Source organism: Pristis pectinata, chromosome 16 (genome assembly GCF_009764475.1).
Source record: "Pristis pectinata isolate sPriPec2 chromosome 16, sPriPec2.1.pri, whole genome shotgun sequence".
Taxonomy (NCBI): domain Eukaryota; kingdom Metazoa; phylum Chordata; class Chondrichthyes; order Rhinopristiformes; family Pristidae; genus Pristis; species Pristis pectinata.
Genome location: NC_067420.1, coordinates 43,867,355 through 43,891,216, shown reverse-complemented (window position 1 = coordinate 43,891,216; position 23,862 = coordinate 43,867,355). Strand labels below are relative to the sequence as shown.

The 23,862-nt window shown below is 46.1% G+C and overlaps 2 protein-coding genes across 2 annotated transcripts in view; one reads left to right on the top strand and one right to left on the bottom strand.

The window, feature by feature from the left end:
- The window catches only part of LOC127579057 (DENN domain-containing protein 3-like), a 743,140-nt gene that overhangs the window by 491,009 nt on the left and 228,269 nt on the right, over nucleotides 1-23,862 (bottom strand). The gene's annotated exons all lie outside the window — the stretch shown is intronic.
- LOC127578775 (potassium channel subfamily K member 9-like) lies at nucleotides 65-23,664 on the top strand. The gene is made up of 2 exons (XM_052031218.1): nucleotides 65-347; nucleotides 22,760-23,664. Exons 1-2 carry the CDS (start codon nucleotides 65-67, stop codon nucleotides 23,662-23,664), a joined length of 1,188 nt encoding a protein of 395 aa, XP_051887178.1.

Genomic DNA, 23,862 nt, shown 5'->3' with positions numbered 1-23,862 from the left:
TGCCCGGGGTGCTGTGGGTGGGGGAGGCGGGGATGCGGCGAGCTGGAGCCGGGCTCTGGTGGCCATGAAGCGGCAGAACGTGCGGACTCTCTCCCTGATCCTTTGCATGTTCACCTACCTGCTGGTGGGCGCCGCCGTCTTCGACGCGCTCGAGTCCGACTTCGAGACCTCCCGCAAGCGGCTGCTGAACTCCAAGCGCATGGAACTCAAGAGCAAGTACGGCATGAGCGAGGAGGACTACAGGGAGCTGGAGTGGGTGGTTCTGCAGAGCGAACCGCACCGCGCCGGACACCAGTGGAAATTCGCCGGCTCCTTCTACTTTGCCATCACAGTGATTACTACCATAGGTGAGGGGGCTTGGAAGGGAGGGGAGGGGTGAAGAGGGGCCAGAGCCGGAGATACCCCGCCACATGCAGTGAGGGGCGACTAAAGTTTTCTTTAAAATGTCCTTAAGAAAGTCTAGTTGGAGTGTGCTGTTTTTGGAGCGATTGCAATCGATTGTGATAACTAGTCACCGATACCTCTACATTCCTGCAGTCCAATGTTATTAATCCCTGGTTGGGAGGACATTCTGATCGGCACTAATGCCCCACTACTTCCCCCAGATGCCCGCCCTCACCCTGTGACGGGTAGGTCAGTAGGTGCCGTTGTGAAGGGGTGAGCGAGAGTTCCCGGGACTCCGGCTATTCCAGCACCTCTCGTGGCCTGCACTCCCCTCACCCCCTGAGCTGTGAACTGTGAACAGTGACCGACGGTCGACCAGCTCAGATCAAAGTCGGACCCTCAGTTGTCCGCACCGGCCCATGCTGCAGACAGTTCCCGTTGCTCGGCGAGTGTTGTGCTCAGCTATCTGTCGGTCAGAACTCGCACCGAGACAAAGGGTATTTAGAAATTGGCGAGGGGGTAGGGTGAGAGTGAGGAGAGGGGTTTCCTTCCGGCTCCCCCTCGGGACGGTTTTCTAACACTGGTCACAGTTCAGTTAGTCAACTTCAGTCAGGTTTACTTCCGACCTCGGTGAGTGGCTTCGACAGGGCTCCGTGTATAAGGCTGTGAACCCGAGCCGGGGGTCTATGCGAGTGCACAGGGGTCCCAGAGAAGATCCACTTACACCTCAGTGTCAGCTCACTGCTGACTGAACGCCTTGTGTCCACCAGCACATCACACGGGAGAGAAGAGGCCGGGTAACTGTGGGAAATAATGGGGAATTAGTGTAAATCAGAATGTGGGGATGGATTAAATCCACTCAGCGATCAACTCGATCGGAGGTTAATGACATTTGATTATTATTATCAAATTGGAGGATTGATTACATTACACTGTAGGGTGAATTACATCAGAGCAGGGGATTAATAATAGCAACTATAGAATTCATTACAACAGATTTTGAGATTATTTATTTCAAACTGTGAGATTAAACACATCAAATAATGAAATTAATTACATCAGACCAGGGGGTTGATCACATCATTAAATCAGTGCAATGTTACGCTACAGAAGGAGACCATTTGGCCCTTTGTGTTATGTCCTAGTTGAGACCGAGCTCCTCAGCCTTGAACCAGCCTCCCTTGGGTCTGTCACCCTGCAGGTTACTGCTCTCACCCAGAGAGTGTTTAAATGTGGGGAGTTTCTGCCTCAACCTTTCAAGCAGTAGTTTCCTGACCCCCACCAGCATCTGAGTGAAAACTATTTCCCCATCTCTGGATCTTTCTCATTACTTGAAGTCTGTACCACCTGAGCTGGTGAGTGCTTCCAGTATTCTGGTAAGAGGAACAGATCCTTGAGTGGGGCCTTCATCATTTCATACACCAAAGTTAATTGTCCTGTTGCCCTCTGCTGTTCCAAAGTTATTCTCGCCCCATCCAACCTTTCCTCTGAGCTACAGTTTCCCAGTTCTCCTAAATCTCTTCTGCACTCTCTCCAATGCTGTCACTTACATAGTACGACCAGAACTATACTCAGTCCTAGAGCTGAGTTCTGACTAATACAGTTCCAGCATAACTTCAAACAAAAACAGGAAATGCTGGAAACTCTCAGCAGGTCAGGCAGCATCTGTGGAACTGAGAAACAGGAGTCAACATTTCAGGTTGATGACCTTTTAGAACCAATGAAAGGTCTTTGACCTGAAGCATCAACCCTTTTTCTCTCCCTGTAGCTGCTGCCCGACCTGCTGAGAGTTTCCAGTATTTACTGTTTTTGTTTCATCTGCAGTTGTTTTTTTTTCATTAACTGCAGTATTGAAGAGTTGTCGCTGTGGTTGAACTGGGCCAGATGATCTCAATGAAATGCTGCACCAAGCCTCCACAACGTGGACAAGGGAGACAAATTTCAGAGCCCTGTTCACAGATAAGTGCAAGGACTGGATTTGGAAAGGACTGAGGGCACTTGAGAGTGACTTGCCTCTGACTGGAGAGGAAAGGCTCAGAGGGATATGGGGCAAATGTGGGCAGATGGGACCAGCTTAATGGGAACCTTGGTCGGCATGGACGAGTTGGCCCAGAGAGCCTGTTTCTGTGCTGTATGACTCTCTGACCATGACTCGATGATAACCCAATCCAACCCTTCCACCATCCAAGTCAGGAGTGCCTATGAGGATTTTAATTGGGCTTTTGATAGGCTGGTCAAAAAATAAAGGCTCATGGGATCAGAATCAGAATCACTGACTCTTATGTCGTGAAATTTGTTGTCTTGTGGCAGTACTGAACGTCCTTAGTGATAGACGCCGCCTTCTTGATGCACCGCCTCTTGTAAATGTTCTCGATGGTGGGGAGGGTTGTGCCCATGATGGAGCTGGCTGAGTCTACATACCGAATCTCCTCAAACTCCTAACAAAGTGGAACCACCATATTGCCCCTGTGGCAAATGGCTGATGGGTGTTTTTGTGACTGGGTGTTACCAGCAGGGCTCCACAGTGCTCGGGACTTGTCCCTTGCTTTTCAATTTAATCTTAATGTGTGAGAAGATAATAAAATAAAGAGTTTACAGATGATACAAAACTTGGCCGTGTGGTTATAAGTGAGAAAGGAAGGTTTAGACTGCTGGAAGTAGATGGTCAACTGGCAGTGGGATTAAATCCACTGGGATCAGGGATTATACACATCCAAAACCAGGAATAGTTACATCAGACCAAGAGACTAAATATGCCATAAGAACACAAGAAAATAGGAGCAGAAGTAGGCCACTCGACTCCCGCTCCCCCCCCCCCCAACAAGTCTGCCCTGCTATTCAATGGGAGCATGAAATGGTAAAGAAACACTGATATTAGAACTTGCGATTAAATCAGACTCTGGCATTAAATATGCCAGATTTTACATCAAACTAGAAGATTAATTAGACCTGCCCATGAGACTAATTCTATCACGAGATTTGAGTAGGTCAGAATGTGGCATTATTTGTATCTGAATGTGGGATTAGCCACATCAGACCTGGAGACTGAATTCACCAAACCATGGGATAAACTAACTCAAAAACAAAGTATTACAGATGCTGAAAAGCTGAAGTAAAACATTCCAGAAGCAATCTGCAAGTCAGTGGAGAGAGAAACACCGAGTGAAGATCCTTCATTGAAGCAGCTAGTTAAATAACATCAGCCTCTGGTATAGTTAGATCAAACTGATTGCTTAGTTCGACATGAGTACAATACTTATTACTGTCTGTGGGATTATCAACAGAAAATGTGGAATTAATTATCTCCGACTGTGGGGTAAATTCCATTTGAGGAGGGGCTTATCAGTTGCATCAAACTGCACCTTGATTTAACTCAGACTGAAAATGCTAGACACACTCAGCGGGTCCAGTCAGCATCTGTAGAGAGAGAAAAACAGTTAATGTTTCATATGAATGACCCTTTGTCAGAATCTGAAATGAGAAAAAAAAACATTTGTCTTATGTTTATTTATATAAACAATTCGGATGAGAATGTACAAGGCATGGTTAGTAAGTTTGCAGATGATACTAAAATAGTTGCTGTCATTGATAGTGAAGAAAGTTATCAAAAGTTACAGGAGGATCTTGATCAGCTGGGTAAGTGAGCCGAGGATTGGCAAATGGCATTCAATCCGGAAGTGTGAGGTGTTACATTTTGGGAATTCAAACCAGGGTAGGACTTTCACAGTGAATGGTAGCACCCTGGGGAGTTTTGTGGAACAGAGGGACCTGGGAGTACAGGTACATAGTTTGCTGAAAGTGACATCACAGGTAGACAGGGTGGTGAAGAAGGTGTTTGGCACACTGACCTTCATCAGTCGGGGCACTGAATACAGGAGTTGGGAAGTTATGTTGCAGTTGTACAGGACGTTGGTGAGGCCGTACTTGGAATATTGTGTACAGTTTTGGTCGCCCTGTTATAGGAAAGACATCACTAAGCTGGAAAGAGCGCAAAGAAGGTTTACAAGAATGTTGCCAGGTCTTTAGGGCCTGAGTTACTGGGAGAAGTTAGGCAGGAATGTAGAAGAATGAAGGGTGACCTTATAGAGGTGTAGAACATCATGAGGGGCATAGATAGGGTGAATACACAAAGTCTTTTTCCCAGAGAAAGGGACCCAAAAACTAGAGGGCATTACTTTCAGGTGAGAGGGGAAAAGGGACCTGAGGGGCAACTTCCTCACGCAGAAGGTGGTGGGTTTATGGAACGAGCTGACAGAGGAAGTAGTTGAGACAGGTACAATACAACATTTAAAAGACATTCGGATAAGTACATGGATGGGAAAGGTTTAGAGGGAAATGGGCCAAATGGGACAAGCTTAGTTGGGCACTTTGGTCAGCATGAACTAGTTGGACCAAAGGGCCTGTTTCTGTGCTGTATTACTATATGAGTCTATGACTCTAGGTTGGAGAGTGTGGGTGAGGGATGTCTCTGATAGGGTGAGGACAGGGCTGCCATTGGGATAAACTGTGATGAAGTAATCTAGAAGATAGAATAATAAGAGCAATTAGAGAGAGAAGATAGTGATTCACGTCTGACGGTATGAGATCATTTGCTCGATGGGATAATGGGAGCAATTAAAGACAGAGAAAAAGAACAAAGGCTGTGAAATGAATGGAGTTCAGAAGGGGATGGGAGTGAGCTAACTGGAAGAATACAGATGGTTAATGTCGTGACACTGGTTAGCGCTGAATAGATCTAGAGAGGGTAAGAGGCCAGAGGGAGGGTCCAGGTACTACGGGAATTCTGGAGACGGGTGATGAAACGGGAAGAGAGGCAGAGGTGATAGAAGAAGATGGGAAGTTTGGGACTCATTAGGTGGATGAAGCTGAGGCCCCGTTGTGTAACAGGATATGTCTGAGAACTCTGCCTCCAATAACGACTCCATTCAATTGTCCTAGTTCCTCATCTCTGTTGTATTTGCTCTGTTGAAAATGCGAAACTGGCAACACAGTTGGACAGGGTGGTGAAGAAGGCATGTGGTCAGCTTGCCTTCATTAGCCATGGAACTGAGTACAAGAATCGGGACATCATGTTACAGCTGTACAAAACATTGGTTAGACCACACCTGGAGTACTGCGTGCAGTTCTGGTCGCCACACTGTAGGAAGGATGTGATTAAGCTGGAGAGGGTGCAGAGAAGGTTCACAAGGATGTTGTCAGGACTGGACCACTTGAGTTATAAGGAGAGAATGGATAGGTTAGATCTGTCTTCCCTGGAGTGAAGGAGGCTGACAGTGATGTTAGAAATGCTTACTAAATCATATGGTGCATAGACAGGGTAGAAAGTCAGATTCTTCTTCCCAGGGTAGGGGAATCTAAAACTAGAGGGAATAGGTTTACGGTGAGAGAGGAAAGGTTAACAGGATCTCAGGGGCAGGTTTTTCACACATAGGGTGGTGTGTATAAGGAACAAGCTGCCAGAGGAGGTGGTAGAGGGGGGAACAATTACAATGTTCAAAAGACATTTGGACAAGTACCTGGATAGGAAAAGTTTAGAGGGATGTGGTCCAATTGTAGGCAAATGGGACTAGGTCAGGTAGGGGCCTTGGTTGGCATGGATGAGTTGGGCTGAAGGGCCTGTTTCCCTGCTGTATAACTTGATGAATCAAGGACTGAGACTCTCTGTGCCTCTGGGGAGATTACAGCCTGCCAGACCTGATATCAACGTCAGAGGACTCAGTTTTTCTATCAGTATCAGATCTGTCCATTTCAGCTGGAAGTCAGACATCCGTGCTATCAGCTCAGTTTTTCTCTCTCCATCGGTACATCCTGACTTGCCGGATACATTCCAGAGCTCTGCATTTCACAGTTTTTACATTCCTTTTTTTTCCAAACGTGGTTTATTCAGTGATTACAGAACCACATCAAAACAATATTACACATACTTCATGATACACACTATTTACAGCTTCAAATTAGAACACAGTCATCACTATCCAGAACGGACTCATCCCCTGAGGCACCCACTGGTCCCAGAAATGCCCCATTGTGCCCATGGATACAGTGTTCTCCTTCTCCAGGGAGACACAGACACAGATGTAACCCCAGGAGAGGGGCTTGGCCAGAACCCTCAACTACGTGCCACCTAGACCCATGAATGGCCACCTTGGCCAGGACCAGGAGCAGATGTTTTTACATTCCTTTGTGTTCTCACTCTCTGCTCTGTCACCTCATAGTTTTCTTCATTTTCTCTCTCCCTGACTTCCCCCCTCAATTAGAAGACCTCCAAAATTTATCCCCACAGCAACCCTGGCCTCACCCGAGCAGAGATGTTTCCTTCGTCCTACCCCTCCCTCCCGTACTCTCTCTGCAGTTTACAACGATGGTTGTCTCTCCCAGTTCTGGCGAAGAGTCTTCAACGTGAAACATTATCTCTGTTTCACTTTCCACAGGTTCCACCTGAACTGCTGAGTGTTTCTAGCACTTTCTGATTCTATTGCGGACTCCCAGCGACTGCAGGTTTTTGACTCTCATTTACAGAATGTGGTTTTAACTACATCAGATCCGGAGAATAAACTTCGTCAACGTGTAGGATTATTATGTCAGATCCGGGAGGAATGAGCTAATTGAATCAGACTAGCTATAGCAGACTGGGAGATGAATTGCATCAGTCTCGGGGATTGATTACATCAGACTGTAGTACTGATTGCACCAGATTCTAGGATGAATACCAGCGCACTGTGGAGATATTATATCATGCTGTGAGATTAATATTATCAGTCTGATTAATGCCGTCAAACAGCGGTACTATTACACCAGACTCTTGTATTAATTACTCCAGATTATAGGAATAAATGACATCATACTTGGAGAGTTGGGTTAATTAAATCAGATTGGGGGATTAATCATGTCAATCTGTGGGAATAATTACGACAGATTGTAATATCAATTACACCAGGTTGTAGGATTAATTACCCCAGACTGTGGTCTAAATTACTGCAGACTGTGAGATTAGAAACAGCTGTGGTGGGAGTAAACACATCAGGATAGGGAGGGTTGGGTCAATTAAATCAGGCTGTGGGGTAACTATAATAGACAAGGAAAGTAATTGCACCAATCTGCGGGATCAAGGCCATCAGATCAAAGTATTAGTTACACCACACGGGATTAATGATACCAGATACGGATTAAATTACACCAGCGGTGCAGTTAATACAATCAAATTACGAGATTAGTTACATCATTCTGTGGTATTCATTACAACAGACTGGGGAGGAGTGGGTTAATTAAGTCAAACTGTGGGAATAGCAGACTGAGCGGCACAACCCGAGCCGCCTGGCGGACACGCCGCCAGTGCTGTTCCGCAAGATGCCGAGGTGTTTCTTGTATGGGCTGCTCCTGCACACCTTTCACTTCCTCGCCCTGGTCTGCCATCTTGCCGTTGGGCGGCGAAGAGGGTCCCCAGTGGAGGTCTCTCTACACGGGAGTCCTCCCCCTTTACATCGGGGACCTGGGGTGGAGGGTGCTGCACTAGATGGTGCCATGCAACTGATTTCTGAGCCGGTTCACCAACACCCCGGCCACCTGTCACTTCTGCGGCCGGGAGGAGACGGTGTACTAGGTGTAAGTGGAGTGCGAGAGGTTGCAGCCCCTCTCTGCGTTTCTGAAGGGGCTGCTGCTCAAGTTCTGGCTGCACTTCGGCATGACGCTGTTGATCTACAGTCACCTGGTGCGGCCCGGGGCGGGTCGCGTGGAGGATCTCCTGGTAGGTCTTCTGCTGGGCCTGGCCAAGCTGGCCATCCACGGGACGCGGCGGCGGGTGGCCGAGGGTCCTGGCCGGTCTGCCTGCCTGCTCGTCTTCTGTGCTTACGTATGCGCAGGGGTGTCCTTGGAGAGGGAGCACGCGGTCTCCGCGGGCACCCTGGTTGAGTTCTGCGATCGGTGGGCCCCACAGGGGATTGCGTGTGTCGTGGACGGTGCGAATGCGATTCTTCTGTGAAGTGGTGTGTTCAGTGGTTGTTTTTCTCTGCTGTGTTGCGGGTGCATTTTGCGGGTGTTTAGTTCGCATTAATTTGCTGTAGTTATGCAGCCGCTTAGTTTCTTTCTTCTCTTCTGTATTAGTTGTGGCATTTTGACACTGGTTGTCTTTTGTAGAGCTTTTAGTTAATAAACGTCTTTTTATATATATATAAAAACAGACTGAGAGATTAATTGTATCGGTAGTATTACATATCAAACTGTGAGATTAATATTATCAAACTGTAGGATCAATTATATTCAATTGTGGGAATAACTGTACCAGGTTATTGATTAATTACAACAGATTACAGTGATAATCACATTAGATTTCTGGATTAATTATACCAGTTTGTGGGATTATTTACACCAGGCTAATATGAACAAACTGCGGGATGAATTATACCAGATTATGGTATTAGAACACGAGACAGTGGTATTAATTGTGCAAAACAGTATTACTAATTATACCAATCTGTGGGAATAATTACACAAGACTGTAGTATTAATTACATCAAACTGTGGCATTATTATGCCACACTGTGTCTTTAATTGCACCATACTGTGTCATTAATTACATCAGACGATGGTGTTATAACACCAGACTGTGGTGTTAATTACACCAGACTGTGGGAATTATTACCCCAGACTGTGGTATTAAATGCACCAGATTGTGGATTGATTAATCCAGCATTGGGATTAATTATGTCGAACTGTGGGATTAAATGCATCAGATTGTGGAATTCAGTACACCAGACTGTCATGTTAATTCCAGCAGATTGTGGGATTAATTACATTAATTTGTTGGATAATTCACATCCCAGGATCATAGAAATGTTATGTGACTTGCACTATGAAAAGATATCGAAATAAAACAGAGAAGTACCAACTTGTTAGCCTGGCATTCGTAGCATGGAAATCGATAATGAAGGGTGTGATATTAAGATACTTAGAAAATAATAGGATTGAGCAGAGTCAATGTGGATTTATGAAAGGGAGATCACGTCCAACTAATGATAGCTCACGTTGTTCTTTTATTTAAGAAGTGCAATAGGAATAAGCCAAGTAATTAAAGGCCGGTGCGTCTTACATCAATGGTGGGGAAATTATTGGAGAAAATCTAAGGGACAGGATTTACGTACATTTGGAAAGGCGAGGGCTGATCAGGGATAGTCTGTGTGGCTTTGTGTGGGGGAAATCCTGCCTGACTAATTTGATCGAACCTTTTGAGGAGGTATGTAAGAAGATCGACGAAAGCAGGGTGCAAGATGTTGCCTATTGAGCTTTAGTAAGGCCTGTGACAAGTTCCCGCATGGTTCGCTGGTCCAGAAAATGAAGGACCCTCTGCCTCCGGTGACCGAGCCAATTGTCCAAGGTGAGCCAGCCAATTGGCTTGGTCATCGGAGGCAGAGGGTAGTGGTGGAAGGATGCTTCTCTGTGACCAGTGGTGTACGGCAGGAATCAGTGCTGGGATCCTTGTTGTTTGTGCTATATAATGATGACTTGGAGGTGAAGGTAGCAGGCATGGGTAGTAAGTCTGTGGATGATATGAAAGTTGGTGTTGTGGATAGTGAGGAAGGTTGACTCAGGCTACGGCAAGCTACAGATCAGATGGGAAGTTGGATGGAGCATTAGCTGTTGGAATTTAATCCTGACATATGTGAAGCAATGTATTTTGGGAAGTCAAATAGGGGTAAGGATTGTATAGTAAATAGTGGGGCAATAAGGAATGTCGATGAACAGAGAGGCCTTGGGGTTCAAGTCCATAGATCCAAGAAAGTGGCAGCACAGGGTAGTTAGCATGGTGAAGAAGGAATGTGGCATGCTTGCCTTCATAGGTCAGGGGAGAGAATATAAGAGTTAGGATGTTGTGTGCAACTTTACAAACACTGGTTAGTCTACACTTGGAGCACTGTGTGCAGTTTTGGTCCCCACACTACAGGAAGGATGTGACTGCACTGGAGAAGGTGCAGAGGAGATTCACTGGGATGTTGCTGGATTGGAGGACTTTAGTTATGGGGAGAAATTGAACAGACTGGGTTAAGTTTCCCTGGAGTGAAGGAGGCTGAGGGGCGACCTGATGGAGGTGTATAAAATTATAAGAGGCATAGGGGTAGATAGTTAGAATTCTTTTCCTTTTGTAAGGGTATCAAAAACAAGAGGGCGTAGGTTTAAGGTGAGAGGGAGGCGTTTTAAAGGGGATCTGAGGGGAAAGTTGTTTACACAGAGAGGGGGTGATATCTGGAACGCGCTGCCAGAGGAGGTGGCAGAATCAGAGTCAATACGTTTAAGACATATTTAGACAGACACTTAAATAGGCGAGGCATAGTAGGAAATGGAATTTGGGTGGGTAGATGAGGTTAGTGTAGACGGACAAAATGATCAGCATGAATGTGGTGGGCTGAAGGGCCTGTTTCTGTGCTCTATGAATCTATGACTCTCCGACATTGAACAGATCAGACCTGTGTTCTCTAGAGTTTGGAAGAATGAAGGACTACTCTTGGAAACATTCCAACAGGAGCTCAACAGGATGGATAGAGAGAAGATATTTCCCTTTGGTTGAGGGGCATAGAACCACGAGTCACAGTCTCAAAGTTTAGCACTGATCTGAGGAGAAGTGTCTTTAAATCTGAAAGGTGGTGAACCTTAGGAATTCTCTACCTCAGAGGGATGCAGAGGTCCAGTCACTGACTGCATTGAAAACTGAGATCTGTACATCTGAGGAATCCAGGGATACAGATTAGTGCAGGAAAATGGCTCTGAGGTAGAAGATCTTGATGAACAGTGGAGGGAGCTCAAGGGATGATGAACCTTCTTCTACTGCTGATACTCTTTTGCTACAAAGAAGACCATTTGACCCATCATGTCCATACTTGTCCCACCCTCCAGTCATGGGTCTATAGCCCTGCAGGCTTTGGATCTGCAAATACACTTCCAAGTATGTTTAATGTGATGAGGATTTCTATTCTCCCAACTTTTCAGCAGGTGAGTTCCAGACTCCCGCCACCCTCATTTTTCCTCATTTTCCCTCTCAACCTTCTACGAGTTATCTTCCATCTCTGCTCCCTGGCTTCGTGACTCCTCTCTGAAGGGAAACAGGCCCTTCCTGTCTGGGCTCCTCCTTATATACACCTCTGTTAATTCTCCCTTTAGCCAGCCTCAGAACGTGGCCCTTCACTTGTTGTAATTTTTATGTTGAATTATTTAAATGTAGGCAGATGATGCAAAAGGTGCCTGTGTGGTTGGCAGTGAGGAAGACAGCATTAGACTGCGGGAAGGGAAGGTATAGATGGACTGAGCAGTTGCTCAGGTATGTGGCAAATGCAATTTAATCCATGCAAGGCTGATATAATGCTTTGAGTATGCCAGGGGTGTAACAAATCAATAAATATGGGGTGGGGGGCATACTGAAGGACCTTTCGGAGTTACATCCGGGAATTAAACAGGTTGCAGCTCAGATCAATATGGTGGTCAAGAATACATCCAGGATGGTTCCCTTTACTAACTGAGTCAGAGAATACAAGAGCAGGGAGGTTCTGGTAGATCAAATGCAAAATACGACAGATGCTGGGAATTTGACATACAAACAGAGGAGGCTGGAAACACTCAACTGGTCAGGCAGCACCTGTGGAGGGAGAGAGGGAGACAGTGTTTCCCTCAATGAATTTTAATCAGGACTGGCCAGTTAAGGTACATAAAACCGTGATAATAATTACATGTGTGTTTAGTTAGACCTGACTACAAGATTAATTGCACCAGATCAGGGACTATCAACACAAAAATGTGGAATTAATTATCTCGGATTGTGGGATTAGTTGCATCAAACTGGGGGATTAATTCCATTTGAGGCTGTCTTTATTCGCATCAGACTGCGGGATTAATTACATCAGACCATGTGATTAAAGAATAAGGAAAAGAGTGAACAGTTTGCGTCTGTGAGAGATCTGAAGGATGTCCTTCTGAATTTCATGGGATGTAAAAGATACGTCCAAGGAAAAATAATGTGTATACAGGAAATCTGCAATCAAAATAAAAATTCTTCAAATACTCAGCACAGCTAGCAGAGGATATTTCTACACACTGTGTGGACTGAAACTATTTACCATAAATACAAGATTGCCAGCAATAAATCCAATGTGCATTTCAGGAATATTTCTTTCACTGTAGGTTGGAGAGATTGGATGGTATAGACCCATACAATCTTACATTGACAAGAATCAATGAGGGCATAGAGGGCATAAGTTTAAGGTGAGAGGGGAAAGATTTAGTGGGAACTTGGGGGGCAACATTTTTATGCAGAGGGTGGTATGCATGTGCAATGAGCTGCCGGAAAAAGTAGTTGAGGCAGGTACAATACCAACGTTTAAAAGACAGGGACAGGTCCATGGATAGGAAAGGTTTAGAAAGACATGGGCCAAACGTGGGCAAATGGGACTTGCTTGGATGGGTATCTTGGTCGGCATGGACCAGTTGGGCCGAAGGGCCTCTTTCTGTGTGGTGTGACTCTGTGACTCTAAGAATCATTGAGGCATATGTATTCTGAGAGGGAAAAGCAGGGTGAACATTGAGAAGGGGCAAAGCCTTGAAGATTAAATGTACAAGACTGAAATTGATAGATTTTTCATGAATATGGGGATAAGACAGGATGAAGCTTGGGATCAGGATAGGAGCATGGAATGAGGGGCTGAATGGCCTACTCCTGCTCCTATTCGTTCTGTGTTTGTATTCTCATATGTTGTCAAAGTAAAAGGTGTGAGATTGTCTCCTCCAACAGTTGTCGTACATCTCGCTCCTGCTTTGAGTCATGGATGTTTCATGCCACTGGTGGTTTGGAGAACAGACACCTCTGGGCAACCCAACACGGAGTCATTACTCCACAGACATCACTCAGTGTTACTGCTCTCGCCTCCAAGTCAGATGGTTGTGGGTTCAAATCACACTCTCAATACTTGATAGCATAATTCAGGCTGACACCCCACTGCAGTTCTGAGGGAGTGCTGTACTGTCAGACATGTTGTCATGGAGTCACACAGCACAGATACAGGCCATTCGGCCCACCACATCCATGCTGACCATTAAGTCCCCATTTACACTAATCCCATTTGCCAGCACTTGGTCTGTAGCCTTCAAAGCCGAAGCAATTCAAGTGCTTTTCTAGATACTTCTTCAATGTCGTGAGAGTCTCTGCCTCTACAACCTTCAACATGTTTCAGATTGCAACCACCCCTCAGGGTGAAAATGTTCTTCTTCAAGTCCCCTCGAACCCTCCTACTCCTCACTTTAAACCTATGCTCTCCAGTTTTAGATGTCTCCATTCTGGGGTAACCTTTCTCACTATCCACCCTATCTATTTCCCTCATCATTTTGTAGATCTCCGTCAGGAGCCTCCTCAACTTCCTCTGATGGAAGGAAAACAGACCTAGCCTCCTCATAACTGAAATGTTCCATCCCAGGCAACATCCTGGTGAATCTCTTCTGCACCGTCTCCAGTGCAACCACATCCTTTTCACAACTAATGTTTCTGTATGTTCACAACTTGATGATCTAGGTGCTTCTCAACTGAGACCTGGAGATTCTCAGTGACATTTTGAACCAAAGAGGACACTTTGAGGTGTCTTGAGGTTGAGAAGTACAAATGTTTGTGTATAAACTCAATACACCAGATCGAGTAGATAGGGAGGATCAAACATTGAGGACAATAACCGGGGGACATAGGTTTATGATAGTTGATAGAATGATGAGAGGGGGAGAGGTGTTGAGAACTTGCTTTCACCCAGAAGGTGGGGAGGGGGGTGTTTGGAACATTGTCTGAAAAGGTGGTGGAGGCAGAAACCATTATCACATCAGCACTAAGGATTAAGGGCAAGGAAGTGGGGCTAGACTGAACAGATTTCCCAGCTGGTATAGACACAAACCAGCAGAGGAGGCTGGAGGGTGACCTGGTGGAGGTATATCAAATTATGAGGGGGGTAGGGTAGGGTAGAGTGGATAGTCAGAGTTTTTTCCCTTTGGTGGGGGTGTTTAAGACAAAAGTCAAAAGGTTTAGGTGAAAGGTAGGAGGTTTAGAGGGGATCTGAGAGGGAATATATGTTGGAATCTGGAATACACTGCTGGTAAATTGGTTTATTATTGTCACATGTACCGATGTACAGTGAAAAACTTTGTTTAGCATGCCATCTATACAGATCATTGCATTACAACAGTGCATTGAGGTAATACAAGGGAAAAGCAATAACAGTGCAGTGCAGGCAGACAATAAGGTGCAAGGGCCACGACGAGGTAGGTTGTGGAGTCAAGGCTTCATCTTCTTGTGCTGGAGGACCATTCAATAATCTTGTAACAGCAGGATGGAAGCTGTCCTTGAGCCTGGTGGGACGTGCTTTCAGGCTTTTGTATCTTCTGCCTGATGGGAGGGGGGAGAAGGGAGAATGCCCAGAGTGGGTGGAGTCTTTGATTATGCTGGCTGCTTTACTGAGGCAGCGAGAAGTGTAGACAGAGTCCATGGAGGGGAGGCTGGTTTCCGTGATGTGCTGAGCTGTGTCCACAACTCTCCGCAGTTTCTTGCGGTCCTGGGCAGAGCAGTTGCCATAAGAAAGGTCTGAGGGGTAGTAGGCAGAGACTCTCACAACATTTAAGAAGCAGCTGGACAACAAGCGCTTGAATCACCAAGGACCAATAGTGGGTAAATGGGATTAGAATGGATAAGTACAGTGGTGGGCATGGACAAGGTGGGCCGAATGGTCTGTTTCTGTGCTGTATGACTCCAGGACTTCTCAAGAGTAATTATGATCCTTCTGATCATATCTGCAGCATCAGCCTCTGCTGAAAATGGTGAGCTACAATGCAAACTACATTGCTTGATATTGTTGCCAATAGAATTTTTTATTACCTGTGAAGATTTTTATTTCCCTCATAATAGATTTAATAGTGTTCCCAGGATAGCTTTAGCAAATAAATCTCCAGGGTGCAGCTGAGACATGCATGGATCAGCAAGTTGTAAACACACAGAGATATTACATAGGAAAAGACAAGGACCTCCACTAAGGCTGTCCCAGCCAGGATAGGAACAGCGCGGGTAACGGAATCAGTTGTGTCAGGTGATCTCAGCTGGAGAAATTGTCAGGGGTCCACAACTGGCTTTGAGACGAGTATGAAGGGGAAGTCAACCAGTGACCCTGACTGGGAGATGATGCTTTGATGGGCCGGCCACTGTGATGTGACAGGATTCCATGCAGCAAGAAGTGTTCTCACTTGTCTCAGACTTTAAGATACGAATAGCACAACAGGCACAAAAAAAGGAAAACAAAGACAGTGTATATTACAAATGAATAGTATTAGGAACTTCAAACAATCAGTTAGAGGAACTCAGCAAGTCAAGCTGCATCTGTGGTGGGAAAGGATGCAGGGTTTGCATGGTTTGTATGCAGGGTTTTGACTCAAAACATCGACAATTCCTCTTCCCCCACAGATGCTGCTCGACCCGCTGAGTTCCTCCGGCAGACTGTTTGTTGCTCCAGGTTCCAGCATCTGCAGTCTCTTGTGTCTCTAGTATTAAGAACTTGTTAAAACTTATGAATCCAGAAACTGCATCACCTAGTACTCATTTATTAGGCATGACACAGTCCAATTTCAGTTTTACACGTGATAGATTGTGCTGGAGCTGGTTTCTGGCTGATTGGACCTGGCACCTCTGTAAGCTCACAACGTGAACATGACTGAACTTTTCCCAGTGTCACGCACCCACCTGGTGACATCATTTTTGGTGTTACGCACATTTCCACCCACACTGACATAAAATGGAGCTCAAACCTCCACACCTCGACCATTGTGGAGCAGTCTCAGTACAACCTGAACACATGGCATTCGAGTCATAGAGTTGTACAGCACAGAAACAGCCCATTCGGCTCAGCATGTCCATGTCACCTGCCTTATCTTCTTCCACCTCCTCTGGCAGCACGATCCAGATATCATCCACTCTGTGTGTAACATCCCCTTTAAAACTCCTTCCTCTCACCTTAAACCTCTGCCCTCTTGTTTTTGATATCCCTGCCGTGAGGAAAAGACTCTATCTACCCTATCTTTGCCTCTCATAATTTTACTTTTACTGAGGTCACACCTCAGCCTCCTTCGCTCCAGGGAAAACAATCCCAGCCTATCTGATCTCTCCCCATAACTAAAGTCCTCCAATCCAGGCAACGTCCTGGTGAACCACCTCTGCACTCTTTCTAGTGCAACCACATCCTTCCTGTAGTGTGGGGACCAAAACTGCACACAGTGCTCCAAGTGTGGACTAACCAGTGTTTGTAAAGTTGCACACAACATCCTAACTTGTATATTGTCTCCCCGACCTACGAAGGCAAACATGCCACATTCCTTCTTCACCATGCTAACTACCCTGTGCTGCCACTTTCTGGGATCTTTGGACTTGAACTCCAAGGTCCCTCTGTTCATCGACATTCCTCATTGCCCCACTATTTACTGTACAATCCTTACTCTTATTTGACTTCCCAAAATACATTTCTTCACATATGTCAGGATTAAATTCCAACAGCTAATGCTCCATCCAACTTCCCATCTGATCTGTAGTTTGCCGTAGCCTGAGTCAACCTTCCTCACTATCCACAACACCACCAACTTTCGTGTCATCTTCAAACTTACCAATCATACTTCTTACATTCACATCCAACTCGTTAATATATTTCGCAAACAGCGAAGGTCCCAGCGCCGCTCCCTGCGGTACACCACTGGTCACAGACTTCCAACGAGGAAAGCATCCTTGCACCACCACACTCTGCATCCTATCACCAGGCCAATTTTGGATCCAATTGTCCAGCTAACCTTGGATCCCATGTGCCCTTAACCTTCTGGACCACTTCACCATGCAGGACTTTGTCAAATGCCTTACTAGTTCACATAGACAACATACACCTCCCTGCCTTTATCAATCTTTTCAGCTACCTCCTTAAAAGATTCAGTCAGATTACTGAGGCAGGACTTGCCCCGCACAAAGCCATGCTGACTATCGCTGATCAGCCCCTGCCTTTCTAAATGTACACAGCTCCTATCCCTTTGGATTTTCTCCAGTAATTTCACTACCAATGATGTAAGGCTTGTTTACCTTCAGTGACCAGGCTTATCCCTACTGCCCTCCTTAAATAATGGAATAACATAGCTGTCTCCAGTTTTCTGGTACCTCCTCTGTGGCTAACAAAGATGCACCAATCTCTGTCAGAGCCCCAGCGATCTCCTCCCTTGCTTCCCCTAGTAACCTGAGACAGATCTCATCTGACCCTGGGATTTATTCTACTTTAGGTGTTCCAGGACATCTAACACTTCTACCTCCTTAAAACTGATGTGCCTCTATCAACGTACCCCTCCCTGAAATCACCATCTTCCACATTCTTCTCCTTGGTGAATACAAACAAGAAGCATTAATTTCAGACCTCGGAGACTGCAGATGCCAGAATCTGGAACAACAAACAATCTGCTGGGAGAACTCTGCAGTCGAGCAGTATCTGTATGAGGAAAGGAACTATCAACGTTTCGGGTCGAAACCCTGCATCAGGACACAATCCTGGATCACTACAGGCCAGTGAGCCTTACAAAAGTGGTAGGGAAATTATTGGAGAAAATCCTAAAGGGATGGGATTTAGTTCACATCGACAACGTGCACCTCCCTGCCTTCATCAATCCAAGTTACCTCCTTGAAAAATTCAATCAAATTACTGAGGCAGGATTTCTCCCACAGTCATGCTGTCTATCCCTAATCAGTCCCTGTCTTTCCAAATGTAGATCCTGCCTTTCCGAACACTGACAATTCCTTTCCTCCCACAGATGTTGCTCGACCTGCTGAGTTCCTCCAGCAGATTTTTTGTTGCTTCATTTAGGACCTTGCCTGCATCCCCCATTCCACAACATGGATTACCCCTTGGTCCCTAAGGGGACCCACTCTTTTCCTAGCAACCCTCTTGTTCCTGATTATATTTATAGAATGTCTTGGGAAAAGTTTGCTTATTTTCTTACTGTTTAAAGGGACAGCCGACAGACAGTGGGAGACCTGACTGGGCAGTTTCAGAAGTGCCTCCAGGCACTCCCCGAGTCCACAGAAGAAGTTCCAACAAAGAGGGTAGTTTCTTCAGCATGCAGCTGCTGAGATCCTGGTGCCCTGAAGCCCTCAGTAGTGAGACAGTGGCAGTGCTCTGTTACTGGAGGGGTCAGTAAGGCGATGACTGCTGCACATGGCTGGGGTACACAGTGCTCCAATATTGAGTTTTCTCCCAAAGAGTCTTTATAGACACCACACCCTACCCACAACCAAAACAGAAAGAGCTAGGAACACTCAGGCGGTCAGACAGTGTCTGCAGACAGAGAAACGGTTAACGGTTCTGGTCTGAGATCCTTCATCAGAACTGGGGAAGAGAGAAAATTGAGCAAGGTGACTACCCAAGGGAGAGGAGACCACATCACGAGCATCAAAGATTGTTAGAAGTACAAGTGGATCAATGCTTAACCTGGAGAGACTGTTGGGCTCCTGGATGGTGGGAAGCGGTAGAAAGACAGGTGTTGCATCTCCTGGGCTTGCTGCGGAAAGGGGTGCGGTTGGTGGAGATAGAGGAGTGGACCAGGGAGTGGCAGTGGGAAGGGGGAGCAGCGTCTGGTGATGAAATCCTGTTGAAGGAGGCAGAAATTAAAGAGGATGATCCGTTGGAGAGGGTGAGGTGGAAGGTGAGGTCAAGGGTAACCCCCATCCTCGCTCTGCCTGGGAAAAGAGTGGTTGGGAGCAGGAGTGTGGGAGATAGAGGAGATGTGGAGGTAAGGGGAAAGGAAGCCTTCTTAAATGCACTGGTGTGGAATTTACACAAAGCCTCCAGTAACCTCATGTTTATTCTCCCCACAATCTCATCAGCATCCCCCCACCCCCCTCAGATTCTACCCCTCACCCACACACTGGGGACAATTTACAGCGGCCAATTAACCCACGTGTCTGGGATGTGGGAGGAAACCGGAGCACCCGGGGGAAACCCACCTGGTCACAAGAGAGAACGTGCAAACTCCACGCACAGACAGTGCCGGAGGTCAGGATTGAACCCGGGTCTCTGGAGCTGTGGAGCAGCAGCACTACCCGCTGCATCACTTTGCCATCTCATTCTGATGAAAGGTCATGGATTTGAAACGTTAACCCTCTTTCTGTACCCATGGCCTGTGGGGTATGTGTCTGGGTATAAACCACCTGAGTGCTATTTCAAACTGGAACACAGACAGTGTTACCAGTTTTTAGATGGGGGCAAGACCGGGTGTTAGAATTCCTCACAGTCATGTCGGAACATCAAAAATAGGCACAGTACAACTTCTAGCATGCTGTCTGGGGCCGCTTTTCACAATTATTAAACAGAATTTCTGTCTTGGGAGAACTGTTAAAACAAATATGTGAATGCACACAGTACATCTCACCAGTTATTCTATGCTTGCAGTGATATTTTTGTTACAATCACCAGTTCAATTACTACTTCAGTGTGTTAAAAATAATACATTAACCTCCACTTCAAATAGACTTTGATCTCGCAAAATCCTAAAGCAGGTACCATGGCAACTCTCCTAAACATTTCTGGTTGTTTGAGTCAGTGCATCACAAATGGAAAGTCTCAGCTTGTAAATGAATCGCTCTTCTTGGTGGGAACAAGCTCTGATCTCTCATCTACACCACAAGAGGACGGCTGACACTTCTATCTGATGGGGTAGAGAGCTCACGAGCCAGTCTCAGCTGGAAACACATTTCATGGGATCCAGTGTCACTGGCAAGCCCAGCATTTATTGCCCATCCCTAGTTGCCCTTAAGAATGTGGTGGTGAGTTGCCTTCTTGAACCATTGCAGCCCTGGTGAAGGTGCTCCCACAGTGCTGTTGGGGAGGGAGTTCCAGGATTTAGACTCAGTGATGATGAAGGAACAGTGGTATATTTCCAAGTCAGTATGGTGGGGAACCTACAGACAGTGCTGTTCCCATATGCCTGCTGCTCTTAAGCACCTTAATAGTTTGGGAGGTGCTGTCAGAGGTGCCTGGGTGAGTAACTGCCTTGGTAGAGGTCATGGGTTTGCAGTTATAGGTTAAATGTTTGTCTTCCCAGCGGGGAATGCTAGGAGAACAAACTCTACGACATTGTGATGGGTATTTACTTTCCCGGCTCCAAGAAGGCTTATTGCTAACCTCAGCTTTTCAGCACAGCAGCATGACCTGTCCAAAGGTCAAGAAGTGGTTGCTCATTAAGCTAAAATCCCTTTTGTGAAAACAGTCGAAATTGTCCAAAGCTCAAGATGTTTGTTGTTTGCTAAGTTAAGCTGCTAACCAATATTTTCTGCTCAGCCTCTTGACATAAACAGGAGTACAATGGGATTCACGTTTATTTAATTAAACCCTCCAGTCACCTGGGCTGAAAATGTGGTTGAAAAAACATCATATGCCAATGATGTCAACTCAGTGAAAAAACAGTATCAATGTTAGAAAGCAGTCAGGGGAGGGGTATAACAGAGAGAAGGGGTGACATAAAGAAGACCTAGAATTCATTCCTCAGCCTTTGGTTTTTGCGACAGATGACTTGTTCATCTGCAACTTGTTGGTCTGACTTTTTAGCCTGTAACAATTGTACTTGTGTTTAGAAATCCTTTGTAAGTTACAAGATGTTAAGAATTACCTACTTGAGTTAAACATATCTCACGTAAAATAAAATAAACTGTGTTTAAACTGCTTTGTTAGCTGGAAGTATCTTCTCCTTGGTTGGGAGGAGGGACACACTGCTTGAAATAGTGATTATTGACAGCTGGACCCTGCCGTGGAGACTAAAGTAGTGAAGTAAACTAATCCTTGAAGTGTAGGTTAATACAATATAATCTCCCTATAGTGAGGGTACTCATAGATACTTATGCCAGATAAAACTTAAAAGTTTTGACTTAAGTTTAGAGTTCTCGGACGGTACACTCAATGTCATCACAACGTCAAACCAATGACTCTCAGCAGTAGGAGTGTTCGGAGACACACAGGGTTCAGGCTGAGTAAATCAAGTAAAACTATGGCCAGAGGTTGAAGCGCCAATTATCTGATGGCGTAGGCTTAAGGTGAACGATTAAAGGACCAGAGGTAATATGAAGAAAAGCTTTATCACACAATGAATGGTTAGGATTTGGCATGCACTACCTGATCAGGCAGAGGACACAGATTGAGTTGGAGCCTTCAGAAGGGAACTGGATAAATAGTAAAAGGGTAGGAAGTGTTGGGAAAGAGAGGGAAATAGAACTACCAAGCTTGCTCTTTGAATGAGTTAGTGAAGACATCATGGGCTATGTCCTGATATTTAAGATTCAAAGGGATTGCTCAGTTAAGCCTGGTTTTAGTTTGATCTGACTTATGGGATTTGTAAGTGGAGATAACCTGTCTCCTCTCACGGTCTATATCCTGAACCAGAGGACCATTGCCTCACAGACAGAGTCACTGGAAGAACTTTGGAACCCTTGATCCTGAGAGAGTTTGGATGTTGGGATCATTGGGAGAGTTCTGGACTGATTGAGAGTTTTTTTTTGTCAGGAAAATGAAGCAAAGGTGGGTAAGTGGAGTTGAGAGACTGTTACAGTGTAAAAGGAATCCAATCATCCCTTTGAGCTTTTGAGAGTTTTTTGTAAGAACACTCCAGTCACTGCTACCGCCTTCCTTTCCCTAACCCTTGTACTTTATTCTTTCAACTATTTATCCAATTCCTTTAAAAAAGCAATGATTGATTCCAATTCCTCCGACTTTTCAGGTAAGGAATTCCAAATCAGTTCCATTCACTGCAGGGAAAAGGACCTCTTTGTTCCAGGCTTTATATAACATAATAGATCAGAACCAGAATCAGAACCAGGTTTATTATCACTGACTTGTATGTCATGATATTTGTTGATTTACAGCAACATCAGTACAGTGCAAAGACATAAAATTACTATAAGTTACAGAAATAAATAACTAGTGCAAAAGAGGAATAATGAGGTAGAGTTCATGGTCTGTTCAGAAATCTGATGGTGGAGGGGAAGAAGCTGTTCCTGAATCATTGAGTGTGAGTCTTCAGGCTCCTGTACCTACTCCCCAATGGTAGTAACAAGAAGAGGGTGTGTTCCCAGGTGGTGAGGGTCCTTAGTGATGGATGCTGCCCTCTTGAGGCACTGCCAATTGAGGATGTCTTGGATGGTGGGGTTCTGACAGAAACGTCCGTTCATGGGACGTGTAACTGCCCACATGGTGGGATCTAACCCATGGCTCTTTCTGTTCTTGTATGGCTTTGGGGGACTGTATGTTAACCAGTGGGGCTATTTTTGAGCTGTCCTAACTACTGGTCTCTTGTCTTTGCTCTGCCGTAGGTTATGGTCACGCTGCCCCTGGAACCAATGCCGGCAAAGCCTTCTGCATGTTCTATGCAGTCCTGGGCATCCCGCTGACACTGGTGATGTTCCAGAGTCTGGGAGAACGCATGAACACCTTCGTTCGATACCTGCTGAAGAGGATAAAGAGATGCCTGGGAATGAAGAATACGGAGGTGTCCATGGAGAATATGGTAACGGTGGGCTTCTTCTCTTGCCTGGGAACGCTGTGCATCGGAGCTGCAGCATTTGCTCACTTTGAGGATTGGACCTTCTTCCACGCTTATTATTACTGCTTCATCACCCTCACCACCATCGGCTTTGGAGACTTTGTAGCCCTTCAGAACAATGAAGCCTTGCAGAAGAGACCTCCCTACGTGGCGTTCAGCTTCATGTACATTCTGGTTGGGCTCACGGTGATTGGAGCCTTCCTCAACCTGGTGGTCTTAAGGTTCCTCACCATGAACTCTGAGGATGAGAAGAGGGATGCGGAGGAGCGTGCCGGGAACAAGGACCACATGGCTATGACCGTCGGGGAGGACGTTCAGAGCAGGAGCGCCGTGCTACTGCCAGGAGAGACAGGCAGAAGCAGGAGCAATCTGATACCCCTGATGGAGGGGGAGGTGGAGATCAGGCGAGAGAGTCCAGAGCCAGCCTCAGATGTTGAATCCCTTTGCTCCTGTATGTGCTACAGATCCCAGCACGGTGACAGTCCCACCGGGTCCCACTGTGGCTCCTTCAGGGCACACACCAACCTGGTCTACTTCAACTCCATCTCCTTCAAGGTGGACGAGATGTCGCTGAGCACTGGCGAGAGGTTTGTCTTCTCCTCCCCGGGCAGCTGCAGCTCCCTGGGATGTCAGGCCTCCAGCCAGCCCCAGCGAACCCGACGGAGATCGGTGTGAGCTCACTGCATGTGCACCAGCCGGAGATCGCTCATTGCATTGGCAGCAACAGCATGGCGACCAGTGCCAAAGAAAAATAGCATGGCTATTGCACACAAAGCTCGGTAACAGCCCGTCTGTGCTACTGGGTGACAGGGATGCCTGAAGAGAATGGCCAGGATGTGCAGAGCAGCACACAGCTCCAGTTTCAGCCGGGAG

Coding starts and splice junctions, on each gene's coding strand:
- LOC127578775 (XM_052031218.1), top strand. CDS start 65: ATGAAGCGGCAGAACGTGCGGACTCTCTCCCTGATCCTTTGCATGTTC. Junction 348..22,759: donor CACAGTGATTACTACCATAG/GTGAGGGGGCTT, acceptor GCTCTGCCGTAG/GTTATGGTCACGCTGCCCCT.